Raw genomic sequence first — 25,972 nt, 5'->3', positions numbered from 1 at the left:
GAAAGAGAGAGAGACAGAGAGAGAGAGAATCAGAGTGAGAGAGAGAGAGAGAAGGGACAGGGAGAGAGAAAGAAAGGAAAGAGACACAGGGTTTTTTTTATGAATTAGACAGAGGCTGTAAAGAAAATGATTTGAGGATAGGACAGGGGATATTTCCACAGGAGGTAGTTTTGTCAGAGGTTTCTATGGGCACTGCTTTGAAGAATGTTATTTTATATGGACCTGTCTTTCCCCAACTGATGTTCAATCGTTGTAAGTTGAGCAGCACTGCTCCAAATCTTAAGAGATGTGGAGGTGTGCAACAATGTTCAGGGAATATTCTAAACCAAGAATTGCACTTCTAGAGTTTTGATTCTCTAGTTTTTCTACAGTTTTGTTATACAATTTTAATGAAAAGTTATCACTAATTTGTGTTCTTTAACCGATCAGATTCTTCCACATAAAAAAGACTAGGTTTGCATAGTCTCAATTTATACATAAAAACGTTCTTTGCTAAAATCCATTTTGAACCCAGAACAAACTTAAACCAACACCCATGTTTCTTCCTTATGCTTCCTGTATGTCTCCTATGAGTTCTTCAACCTCTCTCTTCAGACAAAACATAAAATCCACAGAAAACAAATTAACTGGTAAAAATGCTAATGTCTATTTTCTTTCACAACAGTTTGTTCCTCTCCAAACATTTTTGGGTGTACTGTTTTGTAGATTTGACAAGTTAGAATTTTAAGCTCTTTACTTTGTATATTCTTTACATGAACTTTATTTACTTTGCTCTTGGCATAAGGCAAAAAGATCTGTATAATTTGTTCCACTTGTCAGTTGAAGCAGGTGGATCAGAGGGAATAAACTGCTCAGTGCTAACAATAAAAATAATTAACAAGAAGTGAGAGTGGATGCTCATCTTCAATCATTAAATGAGGGATCTGTTCACTATATCATATTGTTCTCTCACTGACATCATTAAAAAACAATTCATTGAAATTAATAGTCTTCTAGGAAAAACACGATTTTGTTGTGGATGACATTTGGTTATGGGTAAAAAGTCAACATATTCACTCTCCGCTCCTAGGTATATTATATCAAAATGTTCTCAACGTGTGTTTAAACAAGCAGGTCATTATATAATCATACTAGGTTCTTCAATATGTCAACATAAAATAACCAGCCCTCTAAAGTGTTTCTAATGTTTCAATAGCAACCTCTAATGTGTCATGAGAATAATTAGAAAAAAAGGTGAAGCTGTTATATGATAGTAACCTGTATTCCTTTATTCAGATGCCCAGCACTTGCACCTTCAGTTCCCTAGTTCGTTCTCTCCATCTTCTGAATTTTGAGCAAACAAGCCAAGAAGGAGAGTCACTAAAACTATTATCAATTAATTAAGGCTATTTCTCTGCTATGATGCAAAGCCTTGATTTTATTTTTATTTCAAAAATAAATATTTAGTTTCATTGGATATATGGAATGTTGGTGCATGATTGGGACTTTATGTATAAGTTATATGTAGCATACTGGAAGGGAGCAATTTGCCTAACATAATACAGGTAGTTAATGGCAGAGATGGAGCAAAACCTCATATCTTTTATAGAGGTGGAAAACAGCTGGGAGACCATTTGATTAATGGATAATGTGGCATAGCTTTTAAAAGCATGGAAAATGACATCAGATACACTCATGTTGTAAATTGCTACTTAATATCTTAATGATTTTGTGGAATGAAGTGAACACACCGTTTTCTATTTTTCATATATAAAGTGAGTATCAGAATTGTAACTAATGAGTTTTTATTAGTTAAGTGCGTACAAAATGTTTACAAAAGTTCCAGACATAAAATATGCTCTCATTGAATATTATTTGAAATATAATGATGCCAGTTATCAGAAAACGATTTAAAAGTCCGTAATGAATCCTTTATGGCCTAAATCACTTTTTTTCTGTGTTTAAATGTTCCAAAACTTAAAAAAAAAATATTATTGAAGATATACTATGTTCTCTGTCATTTCAGATAAACCAAGGTTCTGTTGTATACTCTGGACTCACCTTAACCTCATGAGAAATCAGAATATCACAGAATTTGTTTTCTTGGGGCTGTGGGATAATAAGCAAATAGAGCTACTCTTCTTTTTCTTGTTCCTCCTCTGTTACATGGCCGTCTTAATGGGGAATTCCACCATCTTACTCACAATCGCTTGCAGCCATCTAATCCAACAACCCATGTACTACTTTCTCTGCCACCTTTCCCTCATGGACCTCTGCTACACCTCCACTGTGATCCCCCGGCTAATCAGGGATTTAGCTGCGGTAAGAAAAAATATTTCCTATAACAACTGTATGACCCAGCTCTTCACTGCCCACTTGCTGGCTGCTGTGGAAATATTCATCTTAGTGTCCATGGCTTTTGATCGCTATGTTGCCATTGTCAAGCCCCTGCACTACATGGTCATCATGAACCGGCAGAGGTGTAACATGTTGATCATCATGGCCTGGGTTGTGGGCTTTTGGCACTCTATTGCTCTACTTCTCATAATACTCAATTTACCTTTCTGTGGTCCTAATCAGATAGATCATTACTTATGTGATGTGAAGCCTCTTTTGAAACTGGTGTGCAAAGATATTCATGTTGTTAATATCTTAATGATTGCAAATTCAGGGATGGTGGTGGTGGTTGTTTTTCTTGTCTTGGTAGCTTCTTATATACTCATATTATATAATCTTAGGACACCCTCCTCTGCAGGGCGACGCAAAGCACTCTCAACCTGTAGCTCTCATGTTATGGTTGTAGTTTTGTTCTTTGTGCCCTGTATCTATATTTATGTTCTACCTGCAGGGAGTGAGAACAAAGATAAGGAAGTCTCTGTGTTTTATACTGTGATTGCCCCCATGCTGAATCCTCTCATCTATACCCTGAGAAATATGGAGATGAAAATTGCCATGCGGAAGGTATGGTCTCAAATGGCATATTTAAAATTAAAGCAACTAAGATAATATTCATTGTGCTTTCAATCCTGTGTCCTCAGGGCGTTTATCATCTGAGATGTTTTGAAAGCATATAAGGTTTCTTTGGGAAGTTGGACTAAATGACCTCTGACAAAGTATGAGCCAAAAATGCAAGTCACTGTTATTCAGAATGTTATCTGCACTTTATAAGGTCCAACTAGTTCCAAGTGTGACTACATTAATTTGAGTAATTCACATGCCCTTCTAAAGTGTGCCTCTAATCATGTCACAACTCCTCTCTCCAAAAATTTATTTGGAACTCTATTTTCCTTGGAATATAATCCTACCTTCTCATTTGTTTATCAGATATCTCCTGAAATAGGTCTGACTTGATTTTACTGATTTCAAAAATTTATATACTGGAAGAATGTGTGGTGTTATGGGGCCAGGGCAACCTGGGTGACTACTGACTCTGTAACCTTTTATCTCTGTGTCTTGGCAATTTGGTTTAATTATGTGAACCTCCATTTAAAAAATATCTGTGAAATATGGAAATATTATACTTCTTAAAGATGAAATATTAGTTTGGCTAACCTGAGTGAAGATTTAGCATCACATATGGCATACAGGAAATTGACGTTAGGGGATTTTCCTCTTTCCCTACCTTTCTTTCTATGTTTCCCTTTGCTTGGATGCTTTCATCCAGCTACACGGAACCCCATGACATTCTCCAAACATTCTCTAAAATATCTCACCTCTATGGCTTTATTTCTGCCATCTCCTCTGCTTATAACGTCCCCACCCCTGTGCTTTAGTGTGCATGCCTTTCATATAATTCACACTCCTGATGTTTTCTTATTCATGAAGATTTCTGATTCCTGCCCTGTATTTTTTATTGGTATTCTGCTGAACATTTACTGTATTTCAAATAATCCTATGCCTGATACTAGTGTTTCTTCTTATGAACTGTTTTTCCAGTTTAACTGAGCCAGAAGGTAATGTGTTGTACCTTTATTTTTCTTTGTTTCTCCGTCTTTTTCAGAAATAAATCTGTACAAATTAAGATGGAAATAAACAGTTACTGAATTAAATTCAAAGGCACTATCTTTTCTTTCTATTTGACTGTATACATTGTTCTCACATATCTAGAACGTCCACTTATGCCATTAACAGTCATGCATTAATAATAAGACAAGTAATGTCAGGGAGGCTAAAATTTTAACATACATCATTATGTAACTATCAGGGAGAGATGGAATCTAGCAGACTCTCAGCCCCCATAATGACTTTTTGCTTAGTTATTTTATGCAACAAGGAGGTACACTTTTTATTATCATTTATGCCCATCCCCTTTGAATCACATAATCCAATCCTTGGGATCTTGAGAATGGGTCAGGGAAAAACCCATCCCATCAGAAAGAATGTTATGCAACAAAACCAAAAAACCTTTTATTATGATTTGTTTTCTTTTCTCAATGGTCCATTAGTTTTTGTTTGATTGTTTGTTTTGTTTTTTGTTAGGAAGATTGACCCTGAGTTAACATTTGTTGCCAATCTTCCTCTTTTTGCTTGAGGAATTCTTCTTTATCCGTTCATCCGCTTAATCCACTTAGGTTGTTTCTGCATTGAGGCCATTGTGAATAATGCTACATAGAGGTATCTTAATTTCAAGTAGATCATCCTTTTCCCTGTACCTAAATAATCATTTTTCCCAAAACATTTAGATTTTATCAAATATCTCTTAGACTAGCTGCTTCATCTGAAAGTGCAGAAATTAGTCTTATTTTACTTCACATTCAGATGTTTTGCTATAAAGTAAGCTATAATCTGAATTGGGTCTGTAGCCACACACCCTCCAGAACCAGTTCAACTGACCACATCTTAGCAACAGAGTAATTAAGAGTGGTCTTTCAAGAACTGGGATCCCTTGTCTAGTTCAGGACGTTTGGGAGCACTAACACCACGTCAACTGAGCCTTTGTAAATGCTCGATAAGTGAACTTATTGGTGTCAAGGAGCTAAAAATCCCACCCTCAGCTCATGGTTATGCTGCCATTTTGTGAACATGTGTCCTATGAAGAGGCATGAAGATTAACATGCTTGCACGGATCATCAATTACCTCACTTTTCCTTACCTCCATTCATCCATCTCCACACTCCAGACTGCCCTGCCCTTCATCTCATAAATTGTCCCTGATGACCTGCTTGAGGAGACAGATCTGAGGGCACATGCTCCCGTCTCCTTGCAGATCAATCTCACAAAATAAAGCTACGTTTCTTTTTCCGAAAGCTGATGCCATAAAAATTTGCTTTCTTAAAGGTTTATTGGACAAGAGAACACCAATTTTGTGAGGTAACAAACATAAGCACCTTAATAGATGAAAAGTAAAAAATATTAAAAATTTAAAAAAATATAAATGTGTTCATGGACAAATGTCTCAACATTATTAAAGTATGAATTCTCCCCACTAACGTTTTTAGATTCCAGAATTCTCAAACAAAATAAAAACAAGCACATTTTAAAACTTTTCAAATCTGATCTAAAATTTATATGGAAATGCAAAAGACCTAAATTAGGTCCCACAACTTTAAAAAACAAAGTTGGAGGACTTACACTATCTAATTTCAAGTTATATTATAAAACGGCTGTGTTCAAATGGAGTGGTATTTTCATAAAGATAGACAATAAGATCAGTTAAGCAGACTCAAGAGCTCAGTAGTAGATCTGCACATATATGGGCAGCTAATCTTAACAAAGGCCATAGTTAATTAAATGGAGAAAAGAATCATCTTTACAACCAATTGTTGTGGGCCTATTGTATATCTATACGTACCAAAACAAAAAAGAAAAAGCCTTTCATCTATACATCACATGTTAGACAAATTTATTAAGAATGGATCTTAGACCTACATGTAATACATAAAAGTATAAAACAGAGTAAAACACGGAAGAAGATTTTTGTGACGTTAGATTTTAAAAAGAATTTTAAAAATTGCACCAATATTATGATTCATAAAAACAGAAAATGATAATTTTCACTTCATCAAAATTAAAAATATTCAGTAGACCTAGTATATGACCAGGGATGAATTCAAGAATTGAGGATGTAGGGGCCAGTTCAGTGGCATAGTGGTTAAGTTCATGCACTCTGCTTCTGCTCCCTGGGGTTCACCAGTTCGGATCCTGGGCATGGACCTACACACCACTCATCAAGCCATGCTGTGGTGGCATCCCACATAAAATAGAGGAAGATTGGCACAGATGTTAGCTCAGCAAAATGTTCCTCAAGCACAAAGAGGAAGACTGGCAATAGATGTTAGCTCAAGACTGATCTTCCTCACCAAAAAAAAGGAATTGAGGATGTACATGCAAAACTTCTGTCTGCCTCTAAGGGGTGTCCTACTGTGTGTTTGTGTGGGGAGGATAGAGACATGACAACATGACCAGCTGTCTCCCTCTGTGGATTGATACAGGTAGACTTGAGTAAATTTTGATCAACATTGTGTATAATGTTGTAGTAGACAATCAGTAAAACACTGGGTTACGATATCCTTTAATGCTGAAATGCTAAAATCCTTTATTTATTTTTACTTTTCCTACCTGCCAAGTTTATGGTAAAATAATGTCTATTCTTTTATCTTTCCTTTTCTTTGTCTCTCATCCTCCAACCATCAATTCCATCAATGTTAGCTTCTAACGAAAAGTAACCTTGTACAAATTATGATATCACAGGTCATTGATTATTGGTCAATCTGCGCTACACACTTAGAATCTTGATAATTGCCCATGTAGGACTATAAATATCTGTGTTCACTTCTCTTTGTCCTACCTCATCTGAGATTTTACTGAAACCTAAGCTAATACTATTGCAGGCTACATTAGCTTCCATCTTATTTTTCAGAAAGCTGGAAGAACACAGAGCAGTCAGTTTCCAGAGTTGCTCAGAGTATAGACTTTTGGGCCTCCAGAGAAATAGGGCCAGTTATTTTCCAAATAGTAAGCAAGCACATTATTGTGGACACTGACTTAGCAACATTTGGCCAGGATCTGTTTAGAAATGCCTTTGGGACTATAATTACTTAGACCTTTCAGATACCTACTAATGCTTGCATTGTCACTTGAGTTTATCTTCTGTTCTTCCAAACCAAACTCTCTTCATGCATAGGCATAAAATAGATGTTCCTAGGACCTAAATACTTGTTTTAGCTTTTGCAGGAATTTAAAAACACGTTTTGTTTATTTTTTGTTTGGGTTTTTATTAGGCTGTTAATTGGCATTCAAAAATTTCAGCCTGCTTTCCTGAGGAAAAAAGATTCACTTCTCCTTGCACTGCTGCTAGTTTTTAGTGAATATTTGAAGTCTAATTCCTTTGTAAACCTGTAGGAGGTTTAAAGCATGTTGCGATTTTAAATATATTTGCAGAGAATTATTCTGGATGTGTTTGAATTACTGGTTTGTAATTCTCTGCCTTTTATTTCAGATTTGTGTACTGGAGGCAAATTGGCAGAGTGAGTGTGTGAGGGCAGAATGCTTCCTGGTACACCCTAAAGTTAACCTGACAACCCCTCAGATCTGATGGCTAAGTGAAGTACTCATGTCACCTTGATTTGAGAAGAGTCCCACCAAACATGTGCTGGGTTAATATTATGTTCTTTATATTTACTTTATACAATTTCATTCTAAAGGCTATAATTTCTCTTGCTGCATATGATAATTTCATTACTCTAAAAATGTTTTAGAAGACTCTAGTTTTAATTGGGCATTGTTTATAAGCAAAATTCCCATGAAAAAGAATAGAGTTAAAACATTTTCAAGTTGGCAGTGAATTTCATTTTGTCCCATTCTTGTGCTTATATGCAATCTGCCATATTACTATTAAGAAATAGATCAACTTATGCTTGAATATCTACAATAATGTAGAATTTACTATCTTTCAAAACACTTTGCATGCTAAAATATGTGTTTTATCTGAGTCAACTATAGTAAGTTTATAGTATGCTACATTCTGTTACACTGAGAGAAAATTTGAATGTGTGGTGAAAATTGTCTTTAAATATGAGTGTCTAGTCTTGTATGGACAGGATAACACAAAAAGCACACAGCATTTTTATTCAATACTACCAGAGAAATAAAGTAATTATTGAAGTATATTTTTGTAGTGAAAATTAAACAGACTAATGATTTGTGTTAAGAAGTACCTTAAGATAACCAATCTATTATCAAACTAACAGATTTTCACTAATAGATTCTCGAAATTGAAGTTTACCTGATCACACATTAAATTTATGTTACAAATGTTTTTTCTTTATTTTTTCATTGGGTTTAGTTGTATATGTGTGTAAGACAATTTATGTAGTTGCCAAACAATTCACTCAGACAGGAAAGACTGTGAAAGGAAAATGGCTGTGTGTTATAAACCACGTGTGTCACTGGGATATTTTATATTACCTCATGTACTCCTTATTAAGTTTCTGAACTGTATAATGATACTTTAATCGTATAAAAAAGGTAAATGAGGTTAAAGAGATTTAATGATTAGCTCAAGGATTACACTGGTCAGTTTATTTAGCATTCCTCAATGTTTCTCCTTCTCTGTGTTACCAACTGTTCTAATGCCATCTTCAGTGGTTTCCTGATATGCTTTATTTAATCAATTGTGACTTCAATTTTTACATAGGAGGTTTCCCTTACTATGACTATATTGTTTTATGACCATAATTCTCCTCGAATGACTTTTCCCTTTTCCCTCTGCTAACAGCACCGATCATATAACACATTCCCTCAGACTACAGGAGACGTTTAGAGTTATTGCAGATTAAATGCCAATGATGATCTAGAAAACAAGCAAGAATCTTGATTTGAAGAGCTTCCTGAAGGAAAATTATTTCGAATGTTTTAGAATCAGAGAATTCTAGAATACATGTTTGTGTTAAATACTCCACTACTCTTTACATACGTGAGTACTCAGAAGCACAGACTGGGTGTCTGGTAACCCAGCATCTTGACTATTCTTTTCTACTCAGATGAGGATTCAAAATAGTCTTTTCATTGCTGTCCTTCATGATACCCTCTGACATCCTTCCCAGGTCTCACACATTAAATGTAGCCCCAGATTGAGGGAGAAACAAGATTCTGTGTTCTAACATTCATAGGGTATTATTTTCCAATCCTAAGAAATTACTTAGATTCTCTTCATCTGGGTATCTTCTATTTAAAATCAGAGATTTGGATTAGTTAAGTGATTTCCACTTCTATGTTGTTCATAGTCTACATATATAATAATTCTCTATAAATATAATGGTTTTACATAAGTAAATGTATCTTAAAGATAACATTGTTTCTACCTTATAAACAAAGAATGAATATCAGTTGCATTAAGTAGAAGAGAGGTCATTGATCTGCACACTCCTTAAATATTTCAATACTCTTTAGTTACACTTAACTGCTAGACACTGTGATTGATAATTATTTTGGTTTTTTTTAATATGAAGGCGGGTAGGAAGTCTAGTAGTGATACTGAAGCAAAGTAGGAACAAATTGAAAATTTCTACTTCTTGAATTTAGAATTTTGAAAAGTAATTTAAAATAGAATTGGTTCCCTCAGTATGGACCATATTTTTCAATGCCACAGCTGTCAGCTGTTTGTCACCTACAGTCCTCTAAAAGACTATAAATAACATAGATATTGAATTTATGCATCACTAGAGTTGATGGTTCCTAAATAATATTGAAACAAAAGCATTTTGTGTTGTTTTTGTTTTTAAAGATTGTCGCTTGAGCTAAGATCTGTGGCCAATCTTCTTTTTTTCTCCTTCTTCTTCTCCCCAAGCCCCCCAGCACATAGATGTATATTCTAGTTGTCAGTGCCTCTGGTTGTGCTATGTGGGACGCCACCTCAGAGTGGCCTGATGAGCGGTGCCATGTCCGCACCCAGGATCCAAACTGGTGAAACCCTGGGCCGCCGTAGCGGAGTGGGAGAAAACCTCTTGGCCCCAGGGGCTGGCCCCTGTGTTTTTTAAATAGATATCTGGTGTCCCAGAGTTGACTGTCACATCAGATCCAGACTAAGGGAGAAGGTGTGCTAGCTTTTGCAAACCCACTAAGGTCAGATAATTCCTCATCAGTGGGTAAAATCATTCCTGAAGTGCTTTCTCTCTATGCTACACTCATTTTGCACTGATTAAATAATGTCTTAACATTTACATTACGTACAAAGGATTCAAATTCCTGAATTTTTCATTTATTTGTTATTGCAACAAAAATCACTGAGTGATAATTAACCACAAAGTTTGTCTTCAAATTGCTTTCTGTATCATCAACTTTTATTGACATTCATTCTTTAGATTGTATATAAAATATGAAACCTCTAGCAAAAGCCATGACAAATGCACAATTCAAATACACTTGGGCAATTTAAAGATCTTATCTTTCCTTTACCAATTTCCATCACAAACTTCAATGTCAGTACATATTTTTAAATGTCTTTAATATGTAAAATATAAATACTAGAAATGAATGAATTTGCAGATTAGTTTTCACAATCCCAGTCATTGATTGATATTCTTTCTTAATGTATAATTTTAAAGTATTCTTTGCTTTTTAATACAGCAGCTATTCCATTGGTTTAACATGACCCTTTGAAAATGTTTGGTCACATAACAAAGAAGAGTATGCTCTTCACAAATTAAATTTCAGCAGTCAAGCTGGAGTGTTTAAATACACTTGCACTTCTTCAAGATTTATTCCCAGATAATTCAAGGAATTTGATCAGAAAATCCAAAAATAAGAAAAACTGATTTTATCTATAAGGCAAAGAAATTGAAAAATATACAAAAAAATTTTCTTGGTTTACATCAGACTAAATAATATAATTAATAATTTTGTTATCTATATAACATAATAGTAATAATTTTTGTTTTAAGTATTTTAAATCATTACCACTGTTTATGAGGAAAATATATAATTATTCTCATTGTTAACACTATAAAATTATTCCACAATAGATTTATAAAATGAGACATAATGAAAGAGAAAGAGGCTCAATTCAAGAAATTAAGATCAATTAATGTTAAGATTCTATTCACGTCAATCTATTTCTTAGTAAATTTTACATTATTGTGTTCATACTATTAATTTTTCACCTAAAGTTGTTTTGTTTTTTCAGAAACATAAGTCATTTGTATATAACATACATCCAATTGAAACATATGGAAAGCCAGAGAAACACCTCAGAATTCATTCTTCCAGGACTTTCTCATGACAAAAACATACAAATATTTTGCTTTGTGCTCTTCTTATTCTGTTACGTTGCCCTGTTGGTAGAAAACCTTATGATCCTTAGTTCTATTCGATGCAGTCCTCTTTAGAACCAATCAATGCACTATTTCCTCATCAATTTATCCTTAATAGACATCTGCTATACCTCTATAGTTACACCCAAATTAATTGCCAACCTGCTAGTGGAAAGAAAAACCATTTCCTATGGTAATTGCATGTTACAGGTCTTTACCATGCACTTCTTTGGAGGTACTGAGATCTTCATTCTTACTGCCATGGCTTTTGATCACAATGTTGCCATCTGCAAACCTCTCCACTATGTGATTATCATGAACAGGGCAAGATGCAATTCCTTGTCTTGGCTGCTTGGGTTGGTGGGGCTGTTAATTCTTTTCCTCTCTTTTCTACGGTAGTCAGTTTGCTCTTCTGTGTTCCTAACAAAATTGATCACTATTTGTGATATTTTTCCTTTGCTAAAAGTTGCCTGTACTGGTACCTATATCACTGGTGTCCTCATGATTGCCTTTTCAGGTATGGTCTCCTTAGTCGCCTTTATTGTCTTATTTGTTTCTTATGGCATTATATTATCCACCTTAATAAATCACTCAGATGAACGAATATGCAAAGCTCTCTCTCCCAACTGATCTCATATCACTGTGTTTGTCTTATTTTGGGGGCCTGTAATGTTTATTTACCTTAGACCTCCCACCACTTTCCCTGAGGATAAAGTATTGCACTAGTTTACACCATCATTGCTCCTATATTCAATCCCTTACTCTATATCTGAGAAATACGGGAAACTTACATGCATATTACAAAGTGAAAGAAGCCAATCTGAAAAGTCTCCCTACTCTATTATTTTAACTATATGACATTCTAGAAAAGGCAAAACTGTGGAGACAGCAAAAAGATCAGTGGATGCCAAGGGTTAGGGAGGAGGGAGGGAAGAATAGGTATGCACAGAGGATGTTTAGGGAAACTGTTCTGTATGTTACCAAAATTTTGGATACTATCATTATACATGTCGAAATGCATAGAGTGTACAAAACCAAGAATGAACCCTAATGTAAATTGTGAATTTTAGGTAGTAAAGATGTGTCAGTGTAGATTCATTTTTGTGAGAAGTGTACCACTTTGGAGGCAGGGGTTGTCCTTGTGTGGGGACAGGGGGTGTATGAGAATTGATGGAATTTCTGCTCAATTTTGCTGTCAACATAAAACTGCTCTAAAAAATAAAGTTTATTGAATAAAAAAATATATTGTGGCACAATACATAAAGCAAATCAACTTGTAACTATAATGAAGATAAATCTGAGAAATATTTTCTAGAGAAATCAGAAGAAACTTGTATGAAAGGACTTTTATGTATGCTTAACAGGATTTAAACTAAGATCCCTTAAGATATCCCTTAAGATACAGAAAATATCACAACAGAGAAGAGATTGGTTAATGAGATTTTATGAAAAGGAAGATAATTTAGATACTGAAAGAGTTCTGGAACATGTGAATGCAATGCAAGAGTTACAGATTCAGGAGGCACAGTGCAGAGAAGTATAAAGAACAGAAAAAAATAATGAGGGAGATAAAATTGAGAAGAATTGTTATAGCAGGAGGAATAGGACAAATTATTCTCTTAGCAATTACTGATAAAGAAACAAAAATATAGCTGAATTTAAATTTATCTTTTGAAAAACCGTCACAAAACATGTCAGTCTGAATGTTGAAAGGGAATGTGTGGAAAATGACTGATTTTATTACCAGAAAATTTGTTTCATTGTTTATGAAAGAGAAAAATAAATCTTTCCCTTTTAAATGGATTTATGGCATAAAGAATACAGGACATTTTCTTGAATAAAATTTAAAATGTTGTTAAAGAATTCAACATAATATCTCCTCTCTTTTCTTGATGGTATATACTCTTCTCACATATCTACATCTCTTTATGTCATTCACAGTCATGCATTTATAACAGAAGATGTGATGCCCAAAATATCTAAAATTTAACGTGTATTCCCAGTAATTATGGGAAGAGAATAAAATCCAGGAGACTCTAAGTCCAATAATGTCTTTTATTTTTAAATACTTTTTTTTTTTAGAACAGTTGTAGGTTCACCTGAAATAGAAGAGAAGGTGAATATATTCCCCATATACCCCCTGCTCCTACACAAGCATAACCTCTCCTATTATCAACATCCCACACTAGGTGGTACATTTGTTACAAATGATGCACCTACATTCACACATCATAATCACCCAAAGTCCATAGTTACATTACGGTTCACTATTGCTGTTACATATTCTATGGGTTTACACAAACTTATAATGACATGTATCCACAATTATGGTATTGTACAAAATATTTTCACTGCCCTATCAATCTTCTAAGCTCCTCCTATTAATCCCTGTTTCCCACATAATGTCTTTTTACTTATTTATTTTCTTCGTAAGGAGATACTATTCTAACTACCCTTTACCCCCACATTTTATAAATCATGTAACACAATCTCAGTTCTGTGTCTTGATTCTTCTGTTTTCTAGACATCTGTCTCTGCTGAGGCCCTTGTCTTTTCTCAGCAGAATGACTGAATTGCATCCACACAGTACATCTGAATGAGTTACTCCTGCCTCATATCCAAGGAGAGATCCAGGGAAACCACAGACACAATACAGTTTGTCTTTAGTGCCAGGAACAACTGTTTGATGTTTCACCTCTTAGAGTCCTTTACACAGTTATCAACTTTTCTTCTCCTAAAGTCATGGAATACCAGGGAAAAACATTCTGTCCATTCAGAAGAAAATTAGCTCTAACTAGCAGGTTATATAGCGTTCTGTTTGATTTGGTTTGATGTGCTATTTTTTCCGTAGAGTATTTAGATTTGTGTTAGGTAAGGAAAATTTTCTTGCCTATATGTGCCTGTGTGTGTCCTATGTGGGTGTCTGCATGTGTATGGTATGAGGAGTGTGGGACTTTTGAGGAGGACTCACGGAAAAGACCCTTTCCATCAGAGTGTGCTATGAAACAAAACCATGAAACTGTTATCATTTGTTGTTTCACCAAGGGGCCGCAAAATTTTATTAGCTGAAAATATGACTAAGTTATACATAAAGTCCACACTCATAATTTAGTAAACAAGATTATCTATTTGCTAGTAATTTTTATTTTGTTTCTATTTATATTATTATGTATTTATTTTCTAGCTTTGTAGGACAATGTCCGAGTTCTGTAAAAATATCTGCCAAAAAAATGTATGTTGAACTTGTTTTGCTCAATGTATGAATTAAAGCATAAAATGTTTTACAAATATATTGCATTATAAATGTATCGTTAAAGAAATGTTACCTACTACTGTATTATTTTGTTGGAAATTTAGAAGTTCACCGTTACTAGGGTGCATTAAAGGAATACCTTAACCTGCTGGTGAACATTCACATTACACAAGCACTCTATTTAAGTCCCAGAGTGTTGGAAATCATCAGACTGGAAGAGCTTCAGAGTTTTGGATGGGGCCTAAAGGAAAGATTCGAGATCAAAACTACCTGTAGGTGACGTAGTTCCATGTGACTTTCTGCCTCGATCTCACTCTTGTCATCCCTCATCCTCTCCCTCAAACCTATGTCCATTTTTAGGCATCTATTGAGTGGGCTGATTTAGACACCTCTAGGCTAATCAAGTGTTCTCTTCAATACCTAAGAGAAGCCTATAGACTTGGTTACAGCGTATCCTAAATATTTCAAAACGTTGTTAGTTTCAAATAGTCCTTTTCTCAATAGCTAACTCATCAAATTTCCCAGAATATTTTGATTTTAATAAATATCTCTTAAACCACCTGCTTCTTCTGAAAGTGCACAAAATACTCCCTTTTACTTCGTTGTCTGATACTTTTACTTTAAAATCAGCTATGTTACTGAATTGGGCCCACCACAAAGAAAACTGAGCTACAGCTGTTTTCTCCAACTCTCTTTTTTCGAGGTCCTGGGAATATATCATAGGAGAATGACAGGTTTTTCTTAATTTCATGCTTGCACATTTTAATCTAGCTCATGTGTTAGGGTCACAGTGATTAAAATATATTCTCACATGTAGATATTCAGGCGGTCATGACAGGATGTGATGGACCAGGGTGTGTTGTAGTAGCCAGGATTTCAAGTTCTGGAATCAGAAAAACCTATTAGTGAGAGCATAGCTGTCTGACCTTGATTAAACTATAGGAAGCACCTTGCTCAGTTTCTGGCATGAAGTAAATATATGAGACTGTAGTTTCTCATCTTGCGACTAGAGATGCATTTACGATCTCAGAGAACTTATGTTCCTTCTGCAGAGAAGTTCAATAGTGTGGCTAGTAAGAGATGGTATCCAGGCTCTCTGACTTTGAAATTCATTTTTAACCACTGTACTGGATTTCTTTTCTAGTATCAGCAATAGTAGTTCTACTCTTAAAAGTAAATTACTAAAAGGTGCTCAGGTGTTTTGTTCTCTCAGCACCTAGGGTCACCTTTGGTGAGAAGAGGGAGATAGAAATGCTAGTGATTTTCACCCTTGCCAGATCTGGAGCTGGGCTGGAGCTTTCTTCAGAGGAGCAAGGTAATGTTCTGACTTCAATTTTTCCTCAAAAGGAGGAAGAAGCTTGAAACACCCTTAATGGCATGCCCAGTGGCCAACACTTTTCTCTAAATATCCCAGAGGACTGCCAGTGGTACTACTGATTTGGATACATACATCCTTTGTAATTGAAATCCCAAGAACTTTTAGCATTGTATTTCCCAAACCTGCTTTATACTTCTTTTAATGTGCTGTTTTCATTAGTCTTATTTATTTCATCCATCCCCAGTGTTGCAATCTTTTAATGACTTTATGAGATAACACATGGAATATGATTTCACTGCACCACAGTTGCACTTAAACCATAAGATGAAGCAGAAACAGTTCTTTTACTAAAATTCATTTCTTTCCTTCCAGCTGCAAAAGATTTGTTGCTGTATTAAGACATTCATAAGGGCTCCTTCCTTGCATAGGATTAGTTCTCTTCCCAGCTGGTTCTTTTCCCCATGCAAATATACCTTCCTCGGATTCTCCATTCAATTCAACCAAATAAACAAGCTAGAATTTAATTCAGGTCTGGATTTATTTTGAGAGATTTTCACATTAGAATGGTGAGAACTGCAGGTAGCATTCTGGCACTTTAGACTTTCCATAATGCTGAACTTGTCCAGTTTGCTGAGATTCATTTTCCATGGATCTTATCCAAGTGAGTACATGTTGGTAAGAAGAATGGCCTTACAGTTTTTAGTTTCTGACTCTGAAATGGGTATACAAACTCACTTAAGTACAAGGATAATTCAGTTCTACCTCTTTGAGCTTAATTTGCTCATCTGTCTTTGATATTTATTGCAAGCAAGATCAGGTGTTCTAGCAGTATGAGCCACGTGCTTATTCTACTTACTCTTCCTTCTAAGACCGCATGTGGTTCTCTATCTACCCTTCTAATTGCAGATGCATTTGTTCAAGTCACTCAAATTTACAGCATGGTAAATCAATATATAGAATCAAATTGCCAGATCATAAGTCATGATTACCTTAGTAGATATTGTCAAAAAATGTTTTAAAGTGTTTCCACACACTTACATTACTACCAGCACTGTATAAGATTTCCTCATATTGTTAATTTGTATTTTTTCTCACTTTTCTCTTGCTTGATCTTTCCTGCAGTTTATGACTTTTATTAATCATTTCAACGGAACAATGTTTGGCTTTAGTACTGTTTTCTAGTTAGGATTATTAATTATGTCCTTGATTCCTTTCTTTACATTTTTATATCTTTATATCTATATTTTCTGGATTTATTTTGTTTTTATTTTCCAAGTCTTGATATCTAGGATTTTTGGATTATTTATTACAAAATTATTTTGTTTCTTAATGATAGAGGTGGTATTGCTACAATTTTTACAGATTTTAAAAGGACAATAAGAGAATGCTAGTGTTCCACTGAGTGATCAGTGTGGTATAGGTTGCTGAGAGACCGAAAAAAAGACCTGGAGACGGCAAATGAGACATATAGGTTTATTGGGAGTTACTTGCAGGGAAGGTCCATTGGTGGTCAGTTGGACAGCAATGTGCACCCACTACCGTCCCCTGAGAGAAGCTGGCTTAAGTAGGGAGAGGAATGAAGGCTGCATGCTTGCCAAAGGAGACTGCCCCTGTATGACCTACATTCCAAGGCCCAGAGACCCCACCCACCAAGAGGGTCAGACTGTGAGGGCCTTTGTGCTAACTCTCCCATAAAAAAACAGCTGGGTGGGCCAAGTCCAGGACTGTTATCATTTTGAGTGCTGGTGCATAGGCCAGACAAGGAGCCTCAAGCACACAGGGTCTTTAAAGGGGCACTCTAGCTAATGCTCCTATGCATATTAATGCCAACAAATTCAGCAACTTATATAGAATGCACAAGTTTCTTGCACTACATAAATGAATGAAACTCTTTAAAAATAAATAATAGATAATCTTAATATCCTTATGTCTCTTAAATAAATTGCATTTCTTCTTTTAAATCTTCACAAAGGAAAACCCCTGTCCATATAGCTTCACTGGGGAATTTTATAAAAGCTTAAAGAAGAAATAATACCTATTCTGAATAAAATTACACAAAAATAGAACAGGATATATTACATCTGAATTCATTCCACAAATTCATTTCTTTAACACTTATTCATTTTTATAGCTTTTCCATAAAGTATTCAGATTTTTCTACATAGTTACATCATCTGTGAATAAAGACAGTTTTACTTCTTCTTTTCCAATATGAATGAGTTTTTCTTTTATTAAAGTGAATTTAGCACGTTTTCAGGTTATAAAATCAATATACAAAAAACTTACTGTGTTTTCCATTAGTACAAATCCAAAAATAAACTTAAAATTTCATATGTATTAATTCTCAGAAATATCAGAGCACACAGATTTTTTGCAATTTAAAAATACATCCTTTTTAATATTTTAAAAGAAAATTTATATCGAAATGGAGAGGATATATTTTAGCTCACACAACTTTATAAAAGAACAAATTTGAAGAACTCACGCTTCCTGATTTAAAGGTATGTTACGAAGCTACAGTAATCAAGGCAGTGTGATAGTCCTTGAAGGTAGACAAGTAGATCAACGAAACAGCATGTCTGAAGGAAACTTTTAATATTTGTTTTGTGTCAGAGAAGGGGATTGGTTAACTGAACTTCAGTGCACACATTTTGGTTTGAACCTATATAATGTGCAGAAATGAATTCACATTAGAGAAAAATCAAATGGTAGATGGAATAAAAGTTTTGCTGTACATTAGGTGATGGTTTCCTCTGATTTTTTTCTTTTTATATTCTCACTTAATGATATACCATTTCTAACCTGATATGTGGATGGGGAAATGAATGTTTATTCTGTCTTTTTCTTCCGTCCTCCATTCCCCAACCTTTGGGGAATGGATATATTCTATCAATGTTATTCCCTGGCAACAAATAGCCTGGTTCCAGTCCTGATATTGCAAGTCACTGACTTTATTGATCCAGTCACTCTGCACATGAAGGTTACTCTAATTAATGATCCATATTTGGACTGTAGCTGTCTGTCCTTGGTTCTCTTTGTCCTGCCTCATCTCAGACTTTCCCAAAAGCTACCCTAATACTATTCCAGGCTACATTATTTTTCCTCCTTTTCTTCAGAAAGCAAGATGAACACAGAGCAGGAAAAGTTTCTTGAACTACTCTTCTGACTGGAGCATTTTAGGGCCTCCAGAGAAATAGGGCCTGAGGCAGCCTAAGACACAGGTGAGAAGTCAAGCTACAGCCAGAAGATTCCCAGAGGCACCAGGGAAATTACCATGAACAGCGACTCAGAGACACTGGGGGATCTGTTCAGAAAACGCCAGGAATATAATTTCTCAGAGTTTACAAAGACCAATTAATTCTTGCATTGTCATAAAAGTGTATATTCTACTCTTCTGAACTAAATTTCATTTAGGTATAGACATAAAATAAATGATTCCTAGGACTGGAAATATATGTTTGCTTTCACGAGAATTTCAAAACACTTTTTAAAGGTTCTTTTTTTTTCATTTTTGAAAATCCATTCTTGCTTCCCTGTTGATTAATGAAATTTATTCTGATCACCTCATATGTCGTGATATCTTTGTTTTTTCTTTATATCTTCATTGGACTTAATTATATATGTTTGTGGCAATTTCAGAAACTCCTCACTCAAAAAATAGAAAAAATAAAAGGAAACTAACATGTGTTTATGAACCATGTGTGATACTGGTGTGTATAACATTATTTCTTGTATTCCTCATTATATTTCTGAAGTATGAAATAGTATGTCCATTCTATACATGTGGAAAATGAGGCTTAGAGAGGTTAGCAATTAGCTCAACATACACAAAAGTTATAGAATGGGAGACAATTGACTCTGTTTATCAAGTTCCTTTTTTAAAGTTTTGATAGGAAAGGAAGATGCTTAATAAAATTATGAGAATAGGGTTTGGATAGTGTCTGAGCTGATACTGGGTGATTTATTTCTCGTAGAATATTGGCAAGATTGCTCGTATTTTAAATTCTACAAATAACTTTCAAATTCCACTTTTAAATTCAAACAAATAAGCCTCAATAACTACAATTAAAGTGAAAAATGAGGAAAATATAGGACACATTTTACTTGCTATCGATACTCTGACTATTAGAAATACTTAGATAACTGGTTTTCTTTTTATATTCATATGATTAATGCTATAGAAACACAATTTGAATCAAAACAGGTCACCATTGACTTTATTTTATATCTATCCATGTTTCTACCTCTTTCTTGTTGCCACTATTCCAACCATTTGTAGAGTGTGTGCATCTTTCCTCCTTTCAACATTTTTGTTTTCAATTATTTGAAAAATTGAGAAAACATGTTCAAGAATATGTTAGGTGCTTCAATGACAATACTTCTCTCACTATACTGTTTCACATGTCCCTTTTATTTCTGCTAACAGCAGTGATCATAATATTATTTTCACTCAGAATTTGAGATGGGTTTTAAGAGCTATTGTGGACTATACATTTATGATGGTCTAGAAAAGGAGCCAGAATCCTACCTTAAGAAACGAACATTTTGCTAAAACTGATGGAAAATTATTTCAAAATGATTTGGAATAGAAAACACTGAATCATATATTATATTAACTGCATGTTATATCAATGTAATATTCAGAAAAACAGACTGGATAACCTGGTAATGTCACCTTGTACATTCTTTTATATTGGATTCAAAATATTTCCTCTCTCTGCTATCCTTCCTGATACTTGCTCTGCTCTCAAGTTTGGGATGCTGCCTCAGACTGAGTGGGAATCAGATATATCTGTCCTCCAATATCCATAATGTATTACTTCGTGATGCTAATAAATTACTTAGATTGTCTTGATGAGTCACTTTTATTGAAAATTAGGGGGTTTGATATATCAAGTGATACTCAGTTTGAGTTGTTTACAAACCTATTTATGTAAGTTAACTGTAGTTTTAAATTTTTACTGGGGAAGATTCACCTTGAGCTAACATCTATGCCAATCTTCCTCTATTGTTTAGTATGTGGGCTGCCAGCACAGCATGACTGCTAACAGATCAGTATAGGTCCACGCCTTGGAACCAAACCTGGGCAACTAAAGCAGAGTGCACTGAACTTAACCACTAGGCCCCCAGGGCTGACCCTATGTGAGTTTATTTTAAATCAGTTTGCTTTATGTAAATAAATCTCTCTGTAAATTATACAGTATGCTATGTCCTATACAAGTAATCAGCATTAGCTATAATAAGGTAAGAAGAACATTGATCAATAAACCAAAGATTTATTATACTTTGTTTAAGTACTGTTAATTGTTGAACACTATAAGCCTGATAATTATTTCTGGTTTGTTAAAAAAGAAAGTTAGAGGGGCTGGCCCCGTGGCCGAGTGGTTAAGTTCGCGCGCTCCGCTGCAGGCGGCCCAGTGTTTCGTTGGTTCGAATCCTGGGCGCTGACATGGCACTGCTCATCAGACCACGCTGAGGCAGCGTCCCACATACCACAACTAGAAGAATCCACAACAAAGAATATATAACTATGTACCGGGGGGTGTTGGGGAGAAAAAGGAAATAATAAAATCTTTAAAAAAAAAAAAAAAAAAGAAAGTTGGAGGTTAGGAAGCCTTATAGCAATATTAAATTCATAGTAGGAACAAGTTAAATTTTTTCTCCTTGATGAAATTAGAGTTGAATGATAATTTAAACAGAATTGCTTTCTCACACTATGGACCAGTTTTTAATGCTATACCAATTATCAGTTCATTATTCAAAATAATCTTAAAGAAACAGGTTTGAATTCATCATTCGCTGGATTTGATAGCTTTTAAATAACTTCAGTACAAAAGCATTCTACTTTTTTAAATAATCATCCAGAGAGCTCAAATATGGTGGTCACATTGGGTCAGACTAAGTTTGAAACTGTGCTGCAGTGTTTGTGTCCTCATTGGCTGTCAGTTAATAGCCCTTGGAGTTCATATTCCCTATTCTACACTCTATTTCCCTTTATGTAAATAATGTCTCAAGGTTGTACAAAAGATGCAAAGTTGTGAATTTCTCATCCATTCATTAATGCAAAAAATAGACACTGAGTGCTGAGACAAATCTCTCTTAGAGCTCCGTCCTGTATTCTCTTCTTTTATTGCCTAGATTGTATACAAAACCATGAAATTTCTAGAAAAAGGCATAAAATATGAACAATTAAAATATGCCTGAGCGATTTCATTTTATTTTTCACTTATCATTTGCCATTATAAATTTAGTATATTTTAAATAAAAAATTACACTGGTATATAAAATGCAAATAGGAAAAGTGAATGAATTTGATTATTTTTCACAACTTTAGTCAGTTGACATTCTATGTTTTGCAGCATAGTTTTCAACCATTCATTTTTTTTAGAGTGCCTAAAACCACATTAGTTTTAAATGTCCAATTTCTGATGTTTACATATCAAGGAAGATTATTCTTAGCACAAATTAAAAGATTCAAGCTGATGTATTGTAAGCAAATTTGCACTTCCAAAGATACTCTCCAGATAATTCAGGAAATTTGTTCAGATTATCATGGAAGAGGAAAAGTTGACCCTATAGAAAAGGGACACATTTTTTTAAATGTGCAAAAAATTTTATTTCTTTAATTATGTAAATTAAACTTTTATCATTATCTAAATGAAAATATTTTTAGCAAACACCTGATAATTGCACACAGACTGATGGACTAGCTGTATGTTCCCAGCCTTCCTTTACTTAGAGATTTAATTTTATGTAAAAGCCTTAATTTCTGTGAAAGGGGATAGATGCATATTGCAGGATGTTTTTAATCTCATATATATGATTTTTTTTATGAAAATTAAAATGAACAAAAGTTGTTTTAAGAATTATTCAAGCCAGTAGTATATCCAACATTATTATTGTATTCAAATTAAAATAGCTTTTCTTTCTTATTGACAATTTATTACTTTGATTTTTGGAATCATCAGAAGCTACTTCTCAATAATTGGTCTTTAAGTTAATTGAAATTCTTAAAATTCCACAATGGAAATAAATGTCTCTGTTTTAACATTCCAGCTCTATCACAATTTGATTATCAGTTTATGGGTGATAATGTTAATTTAATCAGTAGTAGGGGAATTTGAAGAGGAAATTTAAGTAGAAATTCATTGAGAAGCCAAATATCAGGTGAGGATAGAAACTGTTTACTATGAAAGTGCAGACATTTTGAGGACGTCTGGTCAGGTTAATCCTGAAAAATTTGACTTAAAATTAAAAGAGAATTTGATGGAACACATTGTTAGTCATTTAGTATCATCTTTTCAACAATATCAAGACTCTAACAACTTAACTGAACACCAGGGTTGATCACCATCTGCTGCAATGGCTCTTATTTATGTAATCAAATCCTATTGGTTTGTTATCATTTTTCTTGATTGATGAAGAGATTCACACTACTCACAGATAACTACTTTTCCTTGATTTGCGTTAAAACCTTTCACTGGGTGAGGAAAGAGATTTACTTAGTGAATTGATAAACTTTGGGCTCAAACTTTTAAGATTCTAAAATTTTATAAGTTCAAAGTCTAGTTTACTGAATCGTTTTTACTGATATTTAGATAATAATATCTACTATTAATATCTTTAAAATTTACAAAGGATCTTCACATTCCATCACTCTTTGAATGTCTCAAAGATTATGCTTCTAAGACAAGGTAAATTTCCCATTTTACTTATATCCCAACAGATAAAATTATTAGCACCTAAGGTAAAAAAGCATACTGTAGAATAATGCAAAGAGTACAACTAATGTCCTAACTCTTATCTCCTTATGAACCACATTACTCAATGGATGAATGTTGGCTGGACAGCTTGTAAGTTTGGACAAAAGTATTTCATTGGCAAAATATTTAAAAAAGGAAATACATATACCCCCAAAAAACAGAAGACTAAAGAAATTTGACTTGCCAAATGTAATGTACTGAGTTGACATAACACTGCCTTCTCTTCTGTCTTTTAGTGAATGTATCTTGAGGTTTATTTGTTGTTTTATTAAATGTCTTGTTTTCATTGAATTAGTCATAGAACTAAACACCTTTCTGTGTTAAAATGCCAGCACATAAATTTCACTAAATCATTAGAAACAGATAAACAGGAAAGTTAATAACATCAAAATATTTCAAAATGTTTACATCCCTCTTGAAGAGAGAGCCTGCCATTTTAAAGTATTTGTCTATAGTTACCTATTTTGTATTCTTTACGCTTCCTCATTTAAAAATGGATTTAAGGTTATGTATATTCCAGTAATAAGAACAACTTAAAGTTCGCATTTGCATGTACACAATTAAACAATAATTAGCTATGTGACTTACTCTTGATTCTTTAATAAATTTTGAGTCTTAGAGAGGAAGAGTTTTCCTTTGTAAGGAGTTATTGTATATATTACGTTAGGCTCTGGAAATAGACATTATATAAATTTAAATCTTCAATATTGTTGATTAGTCAAAGGAGTTCATGTCTGCTGAGGCAGACATTGATCACAATTTTCTGGAGAGTTAATGGAAATCATGTAGCACATGTTCGCACAGTCTTATTACAGCATCATTTTAATTGTTCACTTAGTTTTCATTCATAGAAACACTTGGATGAGGTCAATAAAACCTGGTTAGTTCCTTGAATAGAATATGACCATCACTCTTCTCAATAAAATCTCTTTAAAATGGGCTTATGAATTATATCAGACCATGGAAAAAAGCAATAATGCCACTGTATTTATTCTCTTGATACTTTCCCAAAACAAAAGCATTGAAATCCTCTGCTTTGTATTATTTTTATGTTGCTAAATTATTATTTGGATAAGAAACTTGCTCATAATATTTTCTAACACATGCAGTCAGCTAATTGAGCAACCTATGTATTTCTTTCTTAAGTTGCTCACTCTTTGACCTTTGGTACACGTCCATTATGACACCCAAACTATTGACTGACTTAGTGGCAGAAAGGAAGATCATTTCCTATCGTATTTCCATGAAACAGCTTTTTACCACTCTTTTCTTTGGAGGCATTGAGATTTCTATCCTCACAGGGATGGCCTATGACTATTATGTGGCCATCTGCAAACCCTTTCACTGCACTATCATCATGAGCAGGCAAAGTGTAATACATAATCATCATAGCCTGCTATAAGAGATTTATACACTCTGGCAATTAGTTTCTTCTCATAATCTTCTTAATATTCTGTGGCCCCAGTGTGATGGATCACTATTTCTGTAATGTTTATCCTAAGCTGAAATTGGCCTGTTCTGATACACACATCATAGATCTCTTAGTCATTGTTAACTCAGGCCTAATAGCTTTGTTGTCCTTGGTTGTCATATTTTTTACGTTGTATAACACCAAGGCATATTCTTTGGAGAGTTGCAGCAAAGCTCTTTCTACTTGGAGTTCTTGTGTAACAGTTGTAGTCATGGATGGGCACAAACTGAGCAATATCATGTAATGAGCAGCCAGATTATGAGTCAAAAATTACCACAACACCAGAAGTCCTCCTCATACCTCTTTATAATACTCCCTTCCAGAGTTAATCAGTATCTTCATCTGTAAAAGTTACTACATTTACCTATTTTTTGATTTCGTGGAAAAATAGCAATGCAGTTTGTACTCTTAGGTGTCTGTCTTCTCTTTACTATGTTTTTGAGATTCATTCCTCATGTTTTATCTATTTTCTGATTGTTTTCATTGATCTATATCATCTGGTTGCATCAATATGTCACCATTGAACCATTCTCTTGTTGCTACACATTTAGGTGGTTTCCCATTTAGGGCTATTATGAGTAGCACTACTTCAGACATTTTGGCACACGTCTTTTGGTAAATATATATCTTCTATTGATACGTATCTTTTACAAAAGATGCACCTAATCCCCAGACCATGAAAAAATTGTCACTAAAAACATGAAAAAGAGCAGACAAATGTTTTAGCATTTGTAGCAGTGATACATATTAAGGTATGTATATATATATACATACCAACTTTCTTCAACTCCGTGAGCCTTCTTTTAATATTTATGCTTCAAATTTTGGATAAGTGAAGGGTTCAAAAGGATATTTTACCACCTTACTCCTCTTAGACTGGTCAAAATATGGGCACTGACACCAACAAATGCTGACGAGTATGTGGAACAACAGGAACTC

General features: G+C 34.3%; 1 protein-coding gene across 1 annotated transcript; it reads left to right on the top strand.

Moving 5' to 3' along the window:
- Nucleotides 1-2,049: 2,049 nt before the first annotated feature.
- On the top strand, nt 2,050-2,985 carry LOC103540351 (olfactory receptor 4P4-like). Its single transcript, XM_008506901.2, has one exon. The coding sequence runs from the start codon at nt 2,050-2,052 to the stop codon at nt 2,983-2,985; it is 936 nt and encodes a 311-aa protein (XP_008505123.2).
- Nucleotides 2,986-25,972: the final 22,987 nt, after the last annotated feature.

Source organism: Equus przewalskii, chromosome 11 (genome assembly GCF_037783145.1).
Source record: "Equus przewalskii isolate Varuska chromosome 11, EquPr2, whole genome shotgun sequence".
Taxonomy (NCBI): domain Eukaryota; kingdom Metazoa; phylum Chordata; class Mammalia; order Perissodactyla; family Equidae; genus Equus; species Equus przewalskii.
The sequence above is the reverse complement of the archived record's forward strand: the minus strand, read 5'-3'. Positions and strand labels throughout refer to the sequence as shown.

Bases quoted from the DNA above. Each gene is read 5' to 3' on its own strand.
- LOC103540351 (XM_008506901.2), top strand. From the start codon at position 2,050: ATGAGAAATCAGAATATCACAGAATTTGTTTTCTTGGGGCTGTGGGAT.